Below are 18,960 nucleotides of genomic sequence, written 5' to 3'. Positions count from 1 at the left end.
ACGTATCCTACGCTACGTTCTCGTTCTCTCATTTCATACCTATAATAACTGATGGCATTTGGCAGGGCCATTGCAAATGTATTAGTGTACGCTGCGCTTGCGCATCATAGGTCCACTGTTCAGACAGTGCGTCCTCATAAGGATTTGTAGTGGCGTTTCGTCTTCTGTGGGCTTTTATTCATCATCATCATTCAGCCACAGGACGTCCACTGCTGAATATAGGCCTTCCCCAATGACTTCCTCATCGCTCGATTGGTAGCGGCCTGCATCCAGCGCCTCCCTGCTTTACCTTTATCAGGTAGTCGGTCCACCTTGTGGGTGGACATCCCACGCTGCGTTTTCCTCTTTTACTGGAGTTAATCCTGGCATCTCTCACCATGCTTCAAAGGTTTTTTTGACCTGAAACGATCTGATGATGATGTGCTTTTCCTTACAGTATCTCCACGAGATCGGCCACAAAGTATGCGTGACGCAGCCTCGGGTAGCAGCCGCTGTATCGCTGGCGTGCCGTGTAGCAGACGAGCGCGGCGAGCGGCTCGGCGAGCGAGTGGGATGTGCAGCTGGGATGACGTCCACGCGTGGGCCGGACTGTGGGATTGTGGTGAGTTTTATACAAGACTAGCTCTAGTGTGCTGGAGTTAAGGTACACAATAGTAGACCAAGTGTGGAAGACTTAAGGAACAAAATAGAGAAAGAAAGAAACATTATTATTGCAATGGACATCACAAAAGACAAAAGAGGTAAATAAAAAAAGACAAGACAGAGGTAACACATAAAACATACAATGGAAGAAAAAGTATACTGAGCAGTGCCACCCTGTCGCACAGCGATGCCGATCGCAATGGGATCCCACTCAGCATATGCTGTGGCCCACGGTGAGGAAGGCCACGACGCTGGTTTTCAGAGGGCTGTGGAGCAGGGATGACGTTGATACGCGGTCCGGGCAACGGGATTGTAGCGCGTGCAATGTTGTTCAAGAGTAAGACTAATATAGTTGACTTAGGGAACAAAATAGCATGGCGAGCGAGTGGGCTGTGCAGTTGAGATGACGTCCACGCGTGGGCCGAACTGCAAGATTGTGAGTGGTGTTATGATGATATACAAGACTGCCATACTTATCTTCTCTGGTTGGGTTTTTATTGACGGTCAAGCTGTAGATCCTGGATACACAGGAGTTGCAGCGGTGGGAGCGAGAGGTGGGAATAGTCCCCGCCATATTTGGGAGTCAAACCCAGGACGTACAAAGACAACGGTTATCGGTCCAGTCATTAAGACTGACCTAGTTGGGGGTAGATAATGAATACTGCGAATGTGTTATTTATTTCCCTGTTGGTGTACCTTTATCAATAAGTAAATAAATATAAATAAAACCAAAGACCTTTCGCTAATGACTGCTCTTTTAATCTTTAAAGACTCGGTTAATGTGGTTTATGACTCATGCACTGGCTATTTTCTTTTTGATGAATTTAAATATTTAAATCAATTTACAAGACAAAATTATAAATAAACAACTTGAGATAATCGAACTGCCTAAGGACACATAGATATGCTGTGCTAAGGAGGAGGGAATCGAACATACGACCTTTCACTTGCCGGGCGACTGCTCTTTCATCTGAGCTACCTAAACACTGGATGAACCTGTCGAAGTTTTCATGTGTAATAATGCTGTTGCGGCCACGTTTATTAATTACTAGACAGAAACTTAGACTGAGTTTAGACTTTAGTTAGAGTGTTGTTTTTTACGGACCGTAATCACGTAAGCCTGGGACGTCCACCTACAAGGTGGACCGACGACATCGTAAAGGTAGCAGGGAAGCGCTGGATGCAGGCCGCTACCAATCGATCAACGTGGAAAGCATTAGGGGAGGCCTATGTTCAGCAGTGGACGTCCTATGGCTGACATGATGATGATGATGATGATGAATCACGTAATAGCATACAATATATCTAATAGCCTATTTTATTAAGTTATCGTCGGTCACCTAGTCTAAACAAACGCGCCGGGAGACTCCAAATCATACCTACCTACCTTTCTCAAATCACGCCACCTCTGACGCAATCGTGGCGCCATCTGATTCATAAAAGAGGTGACTTGACGATTTTATGTTTAGTTGTTTTTATAAAATAACCTACTTGAAGAAATTGACTGCGTCGGTTGCAAGTTTTGCAAGAACTATCGCTTCAATTTTTATTTATTACTAGTAGTAGGTATGTAGGCCTTTTTCAGGCATTTCGTGACGTTCCAAATATAACTTGTGTTGTGTAAAAGTGACAGAAGAAATGCAATATTGCAGATGACTGTTTTTACCATTAATCTCAGAATACGGAACAAACCAGAAACCGTCAACGGGCGTAAATGTGTATTCATATAAATTACTCCAAATCGCACTAATTTGACTTTAGAGCAATTAGTCAATGGCCGGCGCGCGCATTGTTTACATATCCGTCAGATTGACACTTTATAATTAAATTATGCCGTCTTGTGCCGTTCCAACATGTAAGAATGCTACTGGAATTACGAAGAAAGTGCATGGGATCATGTTTTATCCGTAAGTAGCACATTTCCAATTCATTTTAATCAATGATATTACAGAACTATAGATATGTTACGTTCATAGAAATTACGATTTTAATCCGTGCCGAGCTATTCCAAATTGCACACATTGACAAATGTAACTGATAAGTGAAACAAAAGATACGAAATAGCACGCAAATGAAAGAGATAGCTATAGTTTTAACGATTCTGCACTAACTAATCTATGTCCGCAGCGCACGCATCCTTATCGCTCTAACGTCAAAACAAGATCGCTTTCTCTTTCTTAACTTGAACATGGCGCATGGCGCGATGGCGTCTTGATTGTTTGCATAAATAATTGAAAATATAAATACTAAATAATTTTGCATAATCACATGTGGTAAGAGATCCCTTGTATTTTGTTTACTTTAGAGTCATAATTGGTACACTTTCGAAACACACACGATGGCATTTTTTATTTATTTTGGTAAGAACACAGGAACTTACGGTGTGGTACGCACGCGATTGCGCACGACGCAGGCCACACGAAGACTAAACACAAGACGTCCCAATTGGGACGTATTTGAGTATTCACAGCGCGAGCGCTTATAACATATCGATGGCTCCTACGTATACTGGCGTAAGTGAAAAAAGTAAATTTTACAGGAGAGCCATTTTAGTGGCCAGAACCATATTTTTGGATCATATCTTCTGACCTACTAAAACGAATTTAATGAAATTTCACATTTAGCCTTAACATGTAATGCTTTTGCTACTGCTGTTATCAATTTTTATATTTTTCTTATATATTTTGAGATTTTACGCATTGCCCTTTTACGTCGGCATATTTCTATAACCCTTTCGGACCCGCGCTTAAACTAGAAAGTAATTTGTAATTTTGAACATGAATTTTAGGTAATTTGGGGTCGCAGATTACGAATCTGCTATAATTTTCCAGATTTTCCGCCGCCATCTTGGAAAATTCATATACCAACAATTGTATCAAACTGGGCCCTCCACTTCCCACGTACAATTGTGAGGGTCAAAATTGTAAGGGTTTTGGAAATTTTATCAATGGCATGTATTCCGAAAAACGTATTTATAACCAGTAAGGAATAAACAGGTTTCATTTTTATACCAGTATTTGCCATTTAATATTGATTTGTGGGCAAAACCATCTGTTCCATGAGCTCAACAGTAAATATAGCGCTCGAAATATTCCTATGGAGTTTTAATATCTCCTGGATCATGAACAGCATCTCCTGGAATATGTTGACGATTGAAGGGCTTCATCTGTTATGCCGCTTGCATATTCAGAGGTATGTATCGTCATGAATGTCTGAGCCTTGATCAGTAGAAGAGGAGTAGTTCATCTGAAGTAGCCGAAACTAGCTTTTGTCGTTGTCATCGCTCTCATCCTCAGATGCATTGAGCATCTCTGCGATAGTAGCGTCGTTTAAAATCGGAAACATGGAGCGGAAACCATGAAAAATTAATAATTATAAGAATTTTTAAATACGCATAAGGTATTGTAGGGCCCACGTCGATACAATTGTGTCAGTAAAGTTCGTTGGGCCGTTACGCCAAAGCCTTTGCTTACAAGTAGTCACTGTTATCACAAAAAGATGCTATTTTTAACTATTTGTCTAATCAATATCTTGTACATTACTACAATTACAAAATAAAACCATAGTAGGTATTTTCTTTCGCCAAGTCGGGGAGTGCAATCAGTCATGAACTGTACAGGTTGTAACCTGCTCACCAACTACGCTTCGGACAAAATTTGTACGGGAGGTGAAAGAGTCCATCCCGCACAATCGTACGATACTCAGCCCATCCACTTCCGATGTAAAACTAATGAGATAATCTCGATTTTGTAACCCGCACAATTGTATTGGAGCGGTCCGAAAGGGATAATTTTATGTATATTGTTCAACGTAAAGAGACTTAAATGACAACGTAAATATAATATTTTAAGCGATTACTCTCTTTATTTATGCATGTAATTATTTTAATTGTTATCATGTGCTATATCAATAATAAATCAGTTAGAAAAAGTCGTTTAATGTACCGTTTTACGTTTTAACGCAAATACGCCCATATACTGTGCTCGAGATTTAGTTAGGTCTTTTAACATAATGTGTCATATTTTTAAAAAATATAAATAACTTGAAAAAATCGAAGTGCCTAAGGCGGGAATTGAACCCACGATGCCTTAGGCAGTTCGATTTTTTCAAGTTATTTATAATTTTCAAATTAGTTTGAGATGCGACTCTTAACGCTAAAAATTAAATAACTATATAATGTGTCATAATTTATAAATAAAACAATTTGCTAAATATTTTCATGGCTTTATTTAAGATTTGGATTATAAAAAATATATGTTTATGTAAGCAACTACTCGTATAGATTGACGAATCGTATGATTGGGCTTTATACGTGGCGTAGTTTTGCACATACGCCTATTTGCCTAAAATTTTATTTTGTATCTAATGGAAAAAAAAATTTTTTTTCTTACTGATGTTATAGATTAGAGCAAAGTGAAATCATTGCTTAAATAATTGGAAAAAGGCGTAAGCGGCAGTTTCGCCCTTATACGTAGGAGCCATCGATATCTGCTTTTGTTTTTATATAATATCATTGATTTTAATTAAATAATAATTTTCAAAAAAAATCACGGTTGTATTTTGTAAGTGTTGCCACAGGTCAACGGAATATTTTACCCTACTTTTTTATATTGAATTACATCCCAACTATCCCATCCCAACTAATATTATAAACTAGCTTTCCGCCCGCGGCTTCGCCCGCGTGGAATTTTGTCTGTCACAGAAAAACTTTATCGCGCGCGTCCCTGTTTCAAAAACCGGGATAAAAACTATCCTATGTTCTTTCCCGGGACTCAAACTATCTCTATGCCAAATTTCATCAAAATCGGTTGCGTGGTTTAAGCGGGAAAGCGTAACAGACAGACAGACAGACAGACAGACAGAGTTACTTTCGCATTTATAATATTAGTTGGGATATTAGTTGGGATGCGAAAGTAACTCTGTCTGTCTGTCTGTCTGTTACGCTTTCCCGCTTAAACCTCGCAACCGATTTTGATGAAATTTGGCATAGAGATAGTTTGAGTCCCGGGAAAGAACATAGGATAGTTTTTATCCCGGTTTTTGAAACAGGGACGCGCGCGATAAAGTTTTTCTGTGACAGACAAAATTCCACGCGGGCGAAGCCGCGGGCGGAAAGCTAGTTTGTCTATAAAAAATTCACGCGTTAATTTTGTTAGCGTTACCACAGAATAATGGAATATTTTCCCCATCCTTTTTGTTTTAATTAGTTTTTAGTGTAATTTCATCCATGACATGACAACCTGATTAATTAAATTATAAGTGCCACTTGTGGTCTAAACTGAATAAATATTTTTGATTTTGATTTGATTTTAATATATTGAATTAATTTATAATATTACTCCCTAATAATGAGGAGATAATAAATTACTATCGTGAATTTCATACTTTCCCATTTATTCAAAAGTAAGGCATTGGTATCAACAGATCAGCAGCAGCAATATTTGTATATTTAATAATAATTTTAAGTAATTAATTATTGCTTACATACTTACTCTGATTTTCTTTCAGGATACACAGCCAGAGTTGCCTCGCAATCAAATTCAAGTATTGGTGATGTTTTTGATTTGGATTCTGTTTTTGACTCCAAGAAAAGTTAAACTAAAAGCACTACTGCGCCGTAAACAAATGTTTTGTTGTCGATATGTTAACATAATAAAGAACCTTAAGTTTCTTTTTTGTTTTACTTGGCATTCTAAAATTTATATTCGACTTTTGTAATTGACTTTTAAATAACATATTATACCTACATATAGTATATTACACTATTTAATAGAAATAAATAATCATCTACACTTAGTTACTTCGGAGTAAAAATTAAATTCATAGGTAGGTAGGTACTATCTATGCCTATGGCCAGTCATGTCGTCTCGTTCTATCGCAAAGAATCACTATTTGATAAGAGCGAGAGCAAAAACGGAAATGGATAGTTAACACTGTGGCCGTGTGTACTTATTTCACTTACTTATTTTTTACTTGTTTAACATCTCTTTAAAAAATTACATAATTTTACCCCAAAAATGGGGGTGTCACACGGCGCTAGTAACACTAAAGGGGGTAGAGGGGCGCGGGAGGGGAAGTATTTTGGACACAAGTTGCCGCGTAGAAATGTTATCGAACACTCCTTCTGGTTTGTTCTGTATTCTGAGCCATTAATCTACAATCGAGATCGAATTTCTAAATATTCAATAATCTATAAATAACAACTTTTTAATATTTTTAAGAAATTGATCTAGAAAAAGATATATTTTAATTAGGTACAACACAACTCTTTAAAAATTAGTATCAGAGACGTGCAGGGATGTCTCCGAATCAAGCCTTTCTCAAATCACGCCACTGCTGACGCAATGGTGGCGCCATCTTGCGGTAAAACTTGCTTAGGCCGCGATTATGTGTGCTTATGTTTACGAGCGGAGCGGTTAGCGCGGACTTCGAAAAACGTTATTATGTTGTCTGAAATTTCGATGGTTGCCATCCCTCTCACGCAAACCGAGATGATACTAGGAGCGACGGTGACAGGCAGGCTGAAGAAAATAAGCGTTTTGGAGTAACCCCCCCAGAGCGGATTTTTGTAACTGGTTTTCGCGAAATTCAGTTCAGTACCTATTTGACATGCAATAAAATAATTAGTATTTCGATTATTCCTTTTTTCCCAGGTTTTGATTAGCAATTTACTGGACATCATTACATTTGACGTTTCAACCAAATTCCATCCACTGCTGGACAAAGGCCTCTCCCAAAGATTTCCACAACGAAGCGGTCATGTACTGCCCCTCGTTCGTTCGTTCGTTTCAGCCAAATGACGTCCACTGCTGGACAAAGGCCTCCCCCAAGGTTTTCCACAATGAACGGTCCTGCGCTGCCCGCATCCAGGCTCTTCCCGCGACCTTTACCAGACCATCGATCCACCTAGTAGGAGGCCTGCCCACACTACGTCTTCCAGCCCGTGGTTGCCACTCGAGAACTTTTCTGCACTGCCCCTAATTTATTTTAGTTATATTTCTTGCCCTACATAACCATTGCTGGTCGACGATTTGGGTAAAATTGTGAGTCCTCAGTAATTATTTACTTGAGTTTCAAACCCACCCAAGTATTAGATTCTTGCTTCTTGCACAACGTGCACTAGCTCGCCAATTTGTTTGTATATTCAATTTGATTGACAAAATATTCCAGTCACGACCCAGTCGCCTTCTGCATTTCAATATGACTGGTTTTTAACGTAATTTTGGTATGTGATGTTAGAAAGAGAGGCATTATAATAAGTATGATATGAGGGAACGAGATACGTGATATATTTATGCTTAATTAGGAATGGAACGGTAAATAATGGTTTAAAACATACGCAGAATGTTAAGTATTTTTATTTAACGTTGTGGTTGCACATCAAGCTTAACACTGTTAGAAAAATGTAAGATAGAAGTAAATAAAAACATAATCGTTGCCGTGAACTGACTGAACATTATGTTCATAGTCAGTCATATAAATAAATATGACTGTTCTACTTATACTTATTGCATAGCACACAAAACTAACATGTTAAAGAAAGAATACACTACACAACACAATAGGCCGACTTATCGCTAGGATGCAATCTGTTTGAGATAACCTGGGAAGTAGATATTCCGCAACAATGTAGATACATCCCTCCCCAAGGAGCCCAACCCGTCTGGCCAGCGTTCAGAGTGTAGAACAAATCCTTCATTTTCCTCTGGTAAATCGGAGAGGTGCACTAGGTGAACCGTCGATCTGGTTAAGGTCGCAGAAAGAACCTGGATGCGTTCAGCGTAGGACCGGTCGTTATGGAAATCCTTGGGGGAGGCCTTTGTCCAGCAGTGGACGTCATTTGGTTGAAACAAACGAAATAAACATAGCCCGACGGATTAGCAAGCTGAAGTGGCAGTGGGCAGGGCACATAGTACGCAGAACTGACGGCCGATGGGGCAGCAAGGTTCTGGAATGGAGGCCGCGTACCGGAAAACCCAGCGTGGGACGTCCACCCACAAGGTGGATCGACGACCTGATAAAGGTAGCAGGAAGGCGCTGGATGCAGGCCGCTATCAACCGTGCGATGTGGAAGTCATTGGGGGAGGCCTATGTTCAGCAGTGGACGTCCTGTGGCTGAAATGATGATGATGATGAAACGAAATTGGAGAAGGTCGTGCTCCTGTAGTGGAGACTTGAACTCCCTGATGAAGTAGAAACATTCTTGGCTAATGCAATAATTGATTAGACAATCAAATCATACGAAGCACGATCTAATTGATCACAGCGACATCTATAACCTTTTAATTGACTGCCAGTTGTCAAGAGGGCAGAGGTTAAGTTATTGTCTAGCCAGTTTAATGTAGATTGATGAGTGGATTTATTCTATACATTTACGGGACTATTCCCACCTCTCGTTCCCACCGCTGCAACTCCTGTGTAGCCAGGATCTACAGCTTGACCGCCAATAAAAACCCAACCAGTGAAGGTCAAGTTTGTCTCGGGGGAAAGTTTTAAACTGTCATTGGACCCGCAACGTCATAGGAGTTATGATAGACGCATTCTCAAATTTTAAATAGTCAGAGTTTTTATTTGCTAATATTTAAAGAACAACAAATAACAATAAAAGAAATAAATGATTCTGAGATTTATCTGCATGTTTGACGTGTACAATATTTCTTTATGTCTGTCTGAACGAATCGATTTTGATTTCATTTTTTGTGTCAAAAATCCATGGACATCATGAATGCAGTTTTTCTTTTTTTTTTATTTTCTTTAGTCTGTTGTTAACACTGTTTTATTTTCCTTTCAGTTCATGACCGAAGGAGTCCTGCTTCGGGAAATGTTTGCGTCGCCGCTTCTGATGCAGTATTCCTGCATCGTTCTTGACGAGGTAACTAATTATCTATACTAATATTATGAAGAGGAAACATTTGATAATTATCATCATTTCAGCCACAGGACGTCCACTGCTAAACATAGGCCTCCCCCAATGACTTCCACATCGCACGGTTGGTAGCGGCTTGCATCCAACGCCTTCCTGCTACCTTTATCAGGTCGTCAGATTTGATAATATTCACAAATAACTCAACCTTCACTGGTTGGGTTTTATTGGCGGTTAATATGTAGATCTTGGCTACACAGGAGTTGCAGCGGTTGGAACGAGAGGTGGTCCCATAATACAAACAAATATGTTCATGCACACAAATGTTTACGACCCGTTCTGCGCTGCTCTCATCCAGGCTCTTCCCGCGATCTTCACCAGATCGTCGGTCCACCTAGTGGGAGGCCTTCCCATGCTACGTCTTCCGGCCCGTGATCGCCACTCGAGAACTATTCAGCCCCAATTCCCAAAGGCCATCGTCTTTACGAGCTATGTGCCCCGCCCACTGCCACTTGATTTTAGCAATAATTCATACTGGTTGTCATAGAAATCCTTTAGGGAGGCCTTTGTCTAGCAGTGGACGTCATTTGGCTGAAACATACGTAAACAAATGTTTGTATTGTGCGGGAATCGAACCCCTGACCCCTGGCTTAAGAGTCCGTTACGAACCACTACGCCAAACGGCCAGATTGTGTGTAAAATCATCATACACAATAAAAATAACTTAAGGTTATAATGATTATTGATTTTGCTATTAATAAGTCCATGAAATGGGTAAATCACAAGGAAATATGTATATTTATTTATGATTTTCCTGTTTTTATGAAGGAAAATAAAGTGTCGCTGTAATTATTTGATTTAAATTTAAAGTATAGTTTATATTTACTTAACATAAGTAAATGAATTTTATTACGAGTATGACAATAAATATGACTTCAATAACTACATCCTACTAATATTATAAATGCGAATGTATGGATCGCTTGATGTCTGGATGTTTTTTACTCTTTCACGCAAAAACTACTTTACGGATTTTGATGAAACTACAGTATTATTTTTTGTAACCCAGAATAACTAGGCTATAATTTATAACGAGCTGTGACAAAATAAATTTCACGCGGTTTCACGCGGGTGAAGCCGCGGGCAAAAGCTAGAAGTACCAGACCTGTTCATCTTCGCGAGTTTAGATCGAAAACAAAACAAGCACGATGGCGCCCTACAGGATAGAGATGGGTTATACTAGGTAAATTTGATACTAGGTGCACCTATTCCAAGTATTTATTAATACTTGATCCAAATACCTATTCCACCTAGTACGTAGTAATTTACCATACTTGACGCGACTAGTGCGGACTAATCCACGTATTATGACTTTAAAATACAATTTTCTTTGAAAAGATACAACCGTAGTATTAATAATGCAATTTGAAATTGAATAATAATGTTTTTGCTGGCTGTTGATTGATTGATATCCTCCCTTCATACTTCAACAGGCTATTCCTATCTCACACCTGCCTGCGCTCAAATTTGTTTGTCAGACAGAGACGGAGTGAATCTCTACGTTCGCACATAAGCTTAGCGAGAAATACGCGGTGCGCGTAATACACGACTACGGATTATGCAATAATAACCTCTATTACTTTGATGGTAGGGTCGGAAATCGTGTAATTTAAAAAATACTAGGTGGATCAAGTATTTTAAAAATTGGAATAGGTGCCACTTAGTACTGTAAAATACCTAGTGTGTGGATCTGTTCTAGTAAATACGTCTCATCTCTACTACAGGATTACTATTTGACAAGGCCTCACATACGAGCGAGCATTGACTCACGCACGCGTATTCTTGTGTATGATGGAAAATATAAAGAAAATGGTGTACTAAATACTGTGCAGTATTTAACTGCCTAAATAATAATAAAAACACAGAATGTACTTTTTTAAGTTGCCTGACTGAAGACACTGAGGGGTAAATAAGTGGTTAATATTATTAATGATAATTTATGCTTAATCATGTATATTTCCTCCGCCATTTTCTGCAGTTTGACATCTCATGTCACACATCATTTTACCGAAGTCAGCCCTGTGGCTTCGGCGCAGTACCGGTCACTGAAGTTTGTGAACAAAATAGTGATGTACAAGACTCGAGGCGTCGAGTCCTATTTTTGAAGCCTCGAGGCGGAATGGCAATGCTCAGTAAGCTCGGTAGGCTCGGTGCCCCGAGCTTAGCCGAGCTGCGAACTCTCTGAGCCATGCCTCGAGGCTTTAAAAGAGCTCGAGCCTTGAAAAGAGCTCGAACCTTCAAAAGAGCTCGAACCTTCAAAAGAGCTCGAACCTTCAAAAGAGCTCAAACAAATAAAAAAACATCACCTACGTTGATTTTAATTATGAGATTTTTAAAATGGACCTATATTTTATTTTGTTAGGAAAAGTTATAATTCTAATTGTTTGTAGTCATTATTTGATTTGTGCCCTTTTGTGAAAAACGTTTTTCAAATATGTATTTTATTGTAGTATCACAGAATAATAATAAGTACTACGTACAGAAGTTTTACTTCGCGAAGGTATTTAAAAAAATGTATGCTCAAGAGTCAAGCACCATTTTGTTGACAAACGTCAGTGATCGGCACTGCGCCGAAGCTATAGGGCTGACTTCGGTAAAATGATGTGACGTGAGGTGCCAAACTGCGGAAAATGGTGGATTATTTACCTCTCAGTGTCTTGAGGCAACTTAAAAAAGTACATTTTGTGTTTTTATTATTATTTAGGCAGTTAAATACTGCACAGTATTTAGTACACCATTTTCTTTATTTTCTTCCATCATACACAAGAATACGCGTGCGTGAGTCAATGTTCGCTCGTATGTGAGGCCTTGTCGAATAGTATCCTGTAGGTGGGCCATCGTGCGTGTTTTGTTTTCGATGTAAACTCGCAGAGATGAACAGGCCTGGTAGTATCAAAATTTCTGCAGTTTTATTTCATAGACGATCTTAACACAAAAACGTTAACTGGGCTTTCAAAAAGGCTCGAGCTCTCAAAAAGGCTCGAGCTCTGCGAAAGACTCCAAGCTTCATAAACGAGGCGAGCCCCGAAAAAGGCTAGAACTCTAAAAAGGACTTCCGAGTCGTCGAGCTTCATACAAACAAGGCGAGCCCTGTAAAACGACTCTGAGCTCTCGGCAAAAAGACTCGGAAGCCTCGAGCCTTGTACATCACTAAAACAAAATGGTGCTTGACTCTTAAGACAAGCTAAATTACACCATATTGTTAAATTGAGCATATACATATTTTTTTAAATACCTTCGCGAAGTAAACCTTCTGTACGTAGTACTTATTATTATTCTGTGGTAGTACATAAATTGAGGATATAAAAAAAGGTAATGTCTAATTATACCTTGTTATCTGGCCCTATATTGAATGCTTTTCTAATTTTGGGACTAGATGGCGCTGTTTAATTCTTTTTTTACAACATTCTTATGATATACAACTGTATGATATAGTACTAGTACTTACAGGTTGAGAGATTGCAATTCAAACCACTAAACTAAAAACTTATTTGTATCTAGTGCTATTTTATGTACTTAACATATTTTTGTATAATTTCAGGTTCACGAGAGGTCGCAAATGACAGACGTGCTTATGGGGCTACTAAAGAAAATTGCTAAAGTGAGTAAAGCCACAGAGTTTCATACTACAAAATAACATTTTTCTAACGTATTTTTACAATTTAAAAACTGGACTTAATGCCATTTTTTTAAACTTTAAAAAACTGCTGGTCTAAAAGGGTAGCAATTGCCCTACCTAGCCTATACAAAAACAAGGCTTGCTAGTTAACATGAGGGGAAACTCATAAACTTATTTATTTTTGCAAGTAGGCTTTTAAAAAGCACTTACACATCCCAGTATTAACCCTACCACTGCTTCGGGACAATAAATGGGCCAGTGCTGAGAAGAAGCAGCGCAAGAAACTCAGTCACTATTTTAATGGGGTTCCCTTCTTCTTCTTGTCGTTTAGACTACAAACCTACACAGCGTCAAAAGTGGCGTTGTCAGTAGCCTTCATTAAATCATCCTGCTTGCAGTTGTTTGAGCACGCAGGGCACGAAATCATGTGCTTCGTCGACTGGGGAACAAAACTACACTTGCACTTCAAGTTTGAGCCATCCAAGAATCCCCATCTGAACAGATTGTCCTTACTATGGCTGATGGGGTTCCCTAATTATCTCCGTATCGCGGAGCTCAGAGGTTAGAGCAGGTGCCATGAACCGAAAGACCGTGGGTTCAACCCCCACCAGAGGCAATCGATTTTTCAATACCTTTACATCGTTTGTTTCAACCGAAAGACGTCCACTGCTGGACAAAGGCCTTCCCCAAGGTTTTCTACAAAGATCGGTCCTGCGCCCGCATCCAGGCACCTCCCGCGACCTTCACCAGATCGTCGGTCCACCTAGTGGCTGCCCACACTACGTCTTCCGGCTCGAGAACTTTTCTGCCCCAGCGGCTATCAGCTCTGCGAGCTATGTGCCCCGCCCACTGCCACTTGATTTTAGCGATTCTGCGAGCTATGTCAGTCACTCTGGTTCTCCTGCGGATCTCCTCATTTCTGATTCGATCACTCAGGGAAACTTCGAGCATAGCACGCTCCATCGAACTTTTATACAGGGTTGAATTTTGTAATGCCACCTGGAGGGAAAGTACTCTTAATACTGTGGATAGAACATTTTACTTAAAGTAAACATTCCTTTATTTTTGATAAGAAAGAGAACTGCTTTCAAAGATTTTCGAATTTTTTTCGAAAATTCACTACCATACCATACAATTTTCTGTCATAATTAAAATAATTTAAGATTTCATGGTTTTCTTTTCATTTGATTTATCAAGTTTGTTAGAGAGATTTCATCCTTATAATTAACCCTAACGATCGATGTAATAAAAACACAATCTTTGAATGCAGTTCTATTTCTTTTCAAAAATAAAGGAATGTTTTCTTTGAGAATTTTTTTCTATCTACAATATTAAGAGTACTTTCCCTCCAGGTGGCATTACAAAATTCCACCCTGTATGCTTTACTTAAACTAACTATATTATTTATCTTCGCAGAAACGCAAGAACCTCAAGCTAGTGGTATCCTCAGCGACTATGGATGCGGAGTTCCTTCGGGATTTCTTCAATGTAAGGGACAAAAAGGACTCAGAACGGGGAAGCTCATCTGTCATTATGTCAATGCAGGGCCGCACTCATCCTATAGAAGTTTATTATTCTGCTGGTAATTTTTATTTCATTTTTTTTAAAGAATATTAGTAATTTGTATTGCACAAATTACTAATATAGTCCCGTTAGCTTTTTGTGGTAAGCTAAATGAGCTTGTGTTACGAGTGGGCTCACCACAATAGTCGAGCGGCGGTGGGATTCGAACCCGCGTTCCTCGGATCTCGAGTCGGCCAGTCCGACCCCTTCACCGTTCGGCTATCGTGGATTTATACATATACTAGCTTTCCGCCCGCGGCTTCGCCCGCGTGGAATTTTGTCTGTCACAGAAAAACTTTATCGCGCGCGTCCCTGTTTCAAAAACCGGGATAAAAACTATCCTATGTTCTTTCCCGGGACTCAAACTATCTCTATGCCAAATTTCATCAAAATCGGTTGCGAGGTTTAAGCGGGAAAGCGTAACAGACAGACAGACAGACAGAGTTACTTTCGCATTTATAATATTAGTTGGGATTTATTTTATTTTGAAATCATAAGATACCAAATAGTTCTAAGACAAACCCCAGACAGACAGACGCGAGTTTTGCCGAAACGTCAAGCCGTCAAGTACAGTCACGGAATGAAAAGGTTCGTCAGTTTTCAAATTGATTCCTTCAACGAATCGCGAGCACATTATTACCTTTTGAAACTATGTTACAAAATAATCTCAAGTTAGAGAAAATAATCTTTAACTATTCGGCAGTAAAGTTCAAAATTATTCAGATCAAAGTTGTTTGACGATTTATCTTGTCAAGAAGATTATTATGATTGATAAAATAAAACCTTCTTGTTGGTTCAACCTGCCATTATTATTTCTATAAAAAAAAATCTATTGTCAATTGGTCAATGTCATCATTGCATTGCACTGATGGGATAGAAAAATAAACAAGCAAAACCTTATTCGTTAGCAAACGTCATATTTATTTAAATGTTAGCAGCACTGTTTCTTGCACACTGTTATGTTGGCAGGTTTGACTCTCACAGCACCTGGTGCAAGCGAAAACCGACACTAAGGTGACGAACCTTTTCATTCCGCGACTGTACATAATATAACTCGGTCTTAAATGTCGCGTTAAGACCCGTGTTTTCCTATTTTAGGAAAGTTTCGTGTTTTTGTATTCAATAAACTGGAGAAGTACTGGACGGTTTTAAATAATTATTATACCGTTAGAATGCTTCATTATCCCTGAGTAACATAGTATCTATCTAGTGATCATAACAAATGTTGTGATAGGGATAGAGACATGCGATTATTGGTTTTACAAAGATAATACGATAGAGAATAATACAAAGTAATAAAAACCACCTGTTATAGGGGCATTTTTTGAAGAAATTTATCAAATAACCAAAAAAACACGAATTTAAAAGCAGATTTTTTTTCAAAAAGTATCATGTTTTATTATTTGTTGGCATTTTTTGTGTATTTTATGTATTTTTTTAGTATCGCCTGTTATTTAGCATTATTACTGTTTTTATTTTATCAGGATATACCGCTTAGTTTAAAAGTTATAACGTTTTCTTAAGTAATTGGAAGAAAAAAAATTCTATAAAAAATTTAAAAAAAATCTCAAAAATTTTTTGACCTCTTTTTTGTCGATAAAAATAGATCTAGTTTCATCTATTTTCATATGTACACTTTAACGTGACTCACACTGTATTTATTTTATGTTCAATTTCAGAGCCAGTAGCAGACTACGTGAAAGCGACTGTAGATACGGTCATAAAAATCCACGAGAACGAGCCCTTTGGAGATGTGCTGGCTTTCCTCACGTCTCAGGTATACAGTGTGTTTGGGATAGGGCTAGCGATAATTTAAGGCCTATTCAGACCTAAGCGGTATTCGCTACCGTCTGCGGCAGAGAAAACCCAGTGGGTATGCGGTAATAATACTGTTCAGACCTAAGCGGTATTCGCTACCGTCTGCGGCAGAGAAAACCCAGTGGGTATGCGGTAATAATACTGTTCAGACCTAAGCGGTATTCGCTACCGTCTGCGGCAGAGAAAACCCAGTGGGTATGCGGTAATAATACTGTTCAGACCTAAGCGGTATTCGCTACCGTCTGCGGCAGAGAAAACCCAGTGGGTATGCGGTAATAATACTGTTCAGACCTAAGCGGTATTCGCTACCGTCTGCGGCAGAGAAAACCCAGTGGGTATGCGGTAATAATACTGTTCAGACCTAAGCGGTATTCGCTACCGTCTGCGGCAGAGAAAACCCAGTGGGTATGCGGTAATAATACTGTTCAGACCTAAGCGGTATTCGCTACCGTCTGCCATGTACCTCTACCCACAGCGGCAGCGAATATCGCTCAGGTTTGAATAGGCCTTCAAGGCGATGTCATTATGTCAATTTTATCGACAAAAATGCCCCCAAAACGTGTGGAACGGGTGTAGAACGGGCTTATCCTGATTCTAACCGAGAATTTCGTAAGGGGCGGCATTTTGTCTATCGCTTTTTCAAAATATCAAGGGGGGCGTACAAAATTATATCTTACATCTTCAACTGCTTTCAGGAGGAAATACTCGAAGCTCTAGACACACTTCGTACCTACGCAGAAGAAAACAACCAAAAGAACAAACACAGAAGACATTTCCCGAGCGGTGTACAGGCGGCCAACCTAAACGTAGTGCCAATGTATGGCAGTCTACCTCATTACAAGCAGATACAAGCGTTCCAGATTGGGGACAGGAATGTCAGGAAGGTCGTCTTGGCTACAAATATTGCGGAGACGAGTGTCACTATACCTGGGATTGTCTATGGTGAGTCATATTGACAGATATTTTTCTTCGCTATATGCAGGTGCATTCATGTGTCGGCTAGCATTATTATAGGGATTGTCTATGGTGAGTATTTTAGACTGTTCCATATTTGGGACAATCGCCTACCTAATCGTAGTGTCTATGTATGGCAGCCTACCTCATTACAAGCAGATACAAGCGTTCCAGATAAGGGACAAGAATGTCAGGAAGGTCGTCTTGGCTACAAATATTGCGGAGACGAGTGTCACTATACCTGGGATTGTCTATGGTGAGTCATATTGACAGATATTTTTCTTCGCTATATGCAGGTGCATTCATGTGTCGGCTAGCATTATTATAGGGATTGTCTATGGTGAGTATTTTAGACTGTTCCATATTTGGGACAATCGCCTACCTAATCGTAGTGTCTATGTATGGCAGCCTACCTCATTACAAGCAGATACAAGCGTTCCAGATAAGGGACAAGAATGTCAGGAAGGTCGTCTTGGCTACAAATATTGCGGAGACGAGTGTCACTATACCTGGGATTGTCTATGGTGAGTCATATTGACAGATATTTTTCTTCGCTATATGCAGGTGCATTCATGTGTCGGCTAGCATTATTATAGGGATTGTCTATGGTGAGTATTTTAGACTGTTCCATATTTGGGACAATCGCCTACCTAATCGTAGTGTCTATGTATGGCAGTCTACCTCATTACAAGCAGATACAAGCGTTCCAGATTGGGGACAAGAATGTTAGGAAGGTGGTTCTAGCGACCAATATTGCGGAGACGAGTGTCACTATACCTGGGATTGTCTATGGTGAGTCATTTTGACAGATATTGTGAGTAATTTACTGTTCCATATTTGGGACAGTAACTTCTGCTTCGCTAGATGCATATACAAGCGTTCCAGATTGGGGACAAGAATGTTAGGAAGGTGGTTCTGGCGACGAATATTGCTGAGACTAGCGTCACTATACCTGGGATTGTCTATGGTGAGTCATTTTGACAGATATTGTGAGTAATTTACTGTTCCATATTTGGGACAGTAAATTCTGCTTCGCTAAAAGCAGGTGCATTCATGTGTCGGCTAGCATTATTGAAGAAACTAGTGTCACTATACCTCAAGTTGTCTATGATATGGTAATAGAAGATACTTACAAGCGGTGTTCAAGCGGCCAACCTAAACGTAGTTCCTATGTATGGCAGTCTACCGCACTATAAACAGATACAAGCGTTCCAGATTGGGGACAAAAATGTTAGGAAGGTGGTTTTAGCGACGAACATTGCGGAAACTAGCGTCACTATACCTGGGATTGTCTATGGTAAGTGATTTTGACATATATTGTGAGTAATTTACTGTTCCGTATTAGGGACAGTGACTCCTGCCTCACTATAAGCAGATACAATGGAACCATATCAGGGTCAGAAACGTTAGGAAGGTAGTCTTAGCTACTAATATAGCAGAG

General features: G+C 39.5%; 1 protein-coding gene across 1 annotated transcript in view; it reads left to right on the top strand.

Moving 5' to 3' along the window:
- The window catches only part of LOC135084356 (probable ATP-dependent RNA helicase DHX35 homolog), a 53,559-nt gene extending 34,669 nt beyond the window's left edge, over nucleotides 1-18,890 (top strand). Inside the window, exons 2-9 of the mRNA XM_063979134.1 lie at nucleotides 437-601; nucleotides 9,434-9,514; nucleotides 13,107-13,166; nucleotides 14,601-14,766; nucleotides 16,427-16,524; nucleotides 17,261-17,507; nucleotides 18,180-18,311; nucleotides 18,865-18,890. Of these exons, the coding sequence (XP_063835204.1) occupies nucleotides 566-601; nucleotides 9,434-9,514; nucleotides 13,107-13,166; nucleotides 14,601-14,766; nucleotides 16,427-16,524; nucleotides 17,261-17,507; nucleotides 18,180-18,311; nucleotides 18,865-18,890 (846 nt within the window). The 5' untranslated portion in view covers nucleotides 437-565. The remainder of the gene's footprint in view (nucleotides 1-436; nucleotides 602-9,433; nucleotides 9,515-13,106; nucleotides 13,167-14,600; nucleotides 14,767-16,426; nucleotides 16,525-17,260; nucleotides 17,508-18,179; nucleotides 18,312-18,864) is intronic.
- The last annotated feature ends 70 nt before the right edge of the window (nucleotides 18,891-18,960 follow it).

Source organism: Ostrinia nubilalis, chromosome 26 (assembly GCF_963855985.1).
Source record: "Ostrinia nubilalis chromosome 26, ilOstNubi1.1, whole genome shotgun sequence".
Classification (NCBI taxonomy): domain Eukaryota; kingdom Metazoa; phylum Arthropoda; class Insecta; order Lepidoptera; family Crambidae; genus Ostrinia; species Ostrinia nubilalis.
The sequence above is the reverse complement of the archived record's forward strand: the minus strand, read 5'-3'. Positions and strand labels throughout refer to the sequence as shown.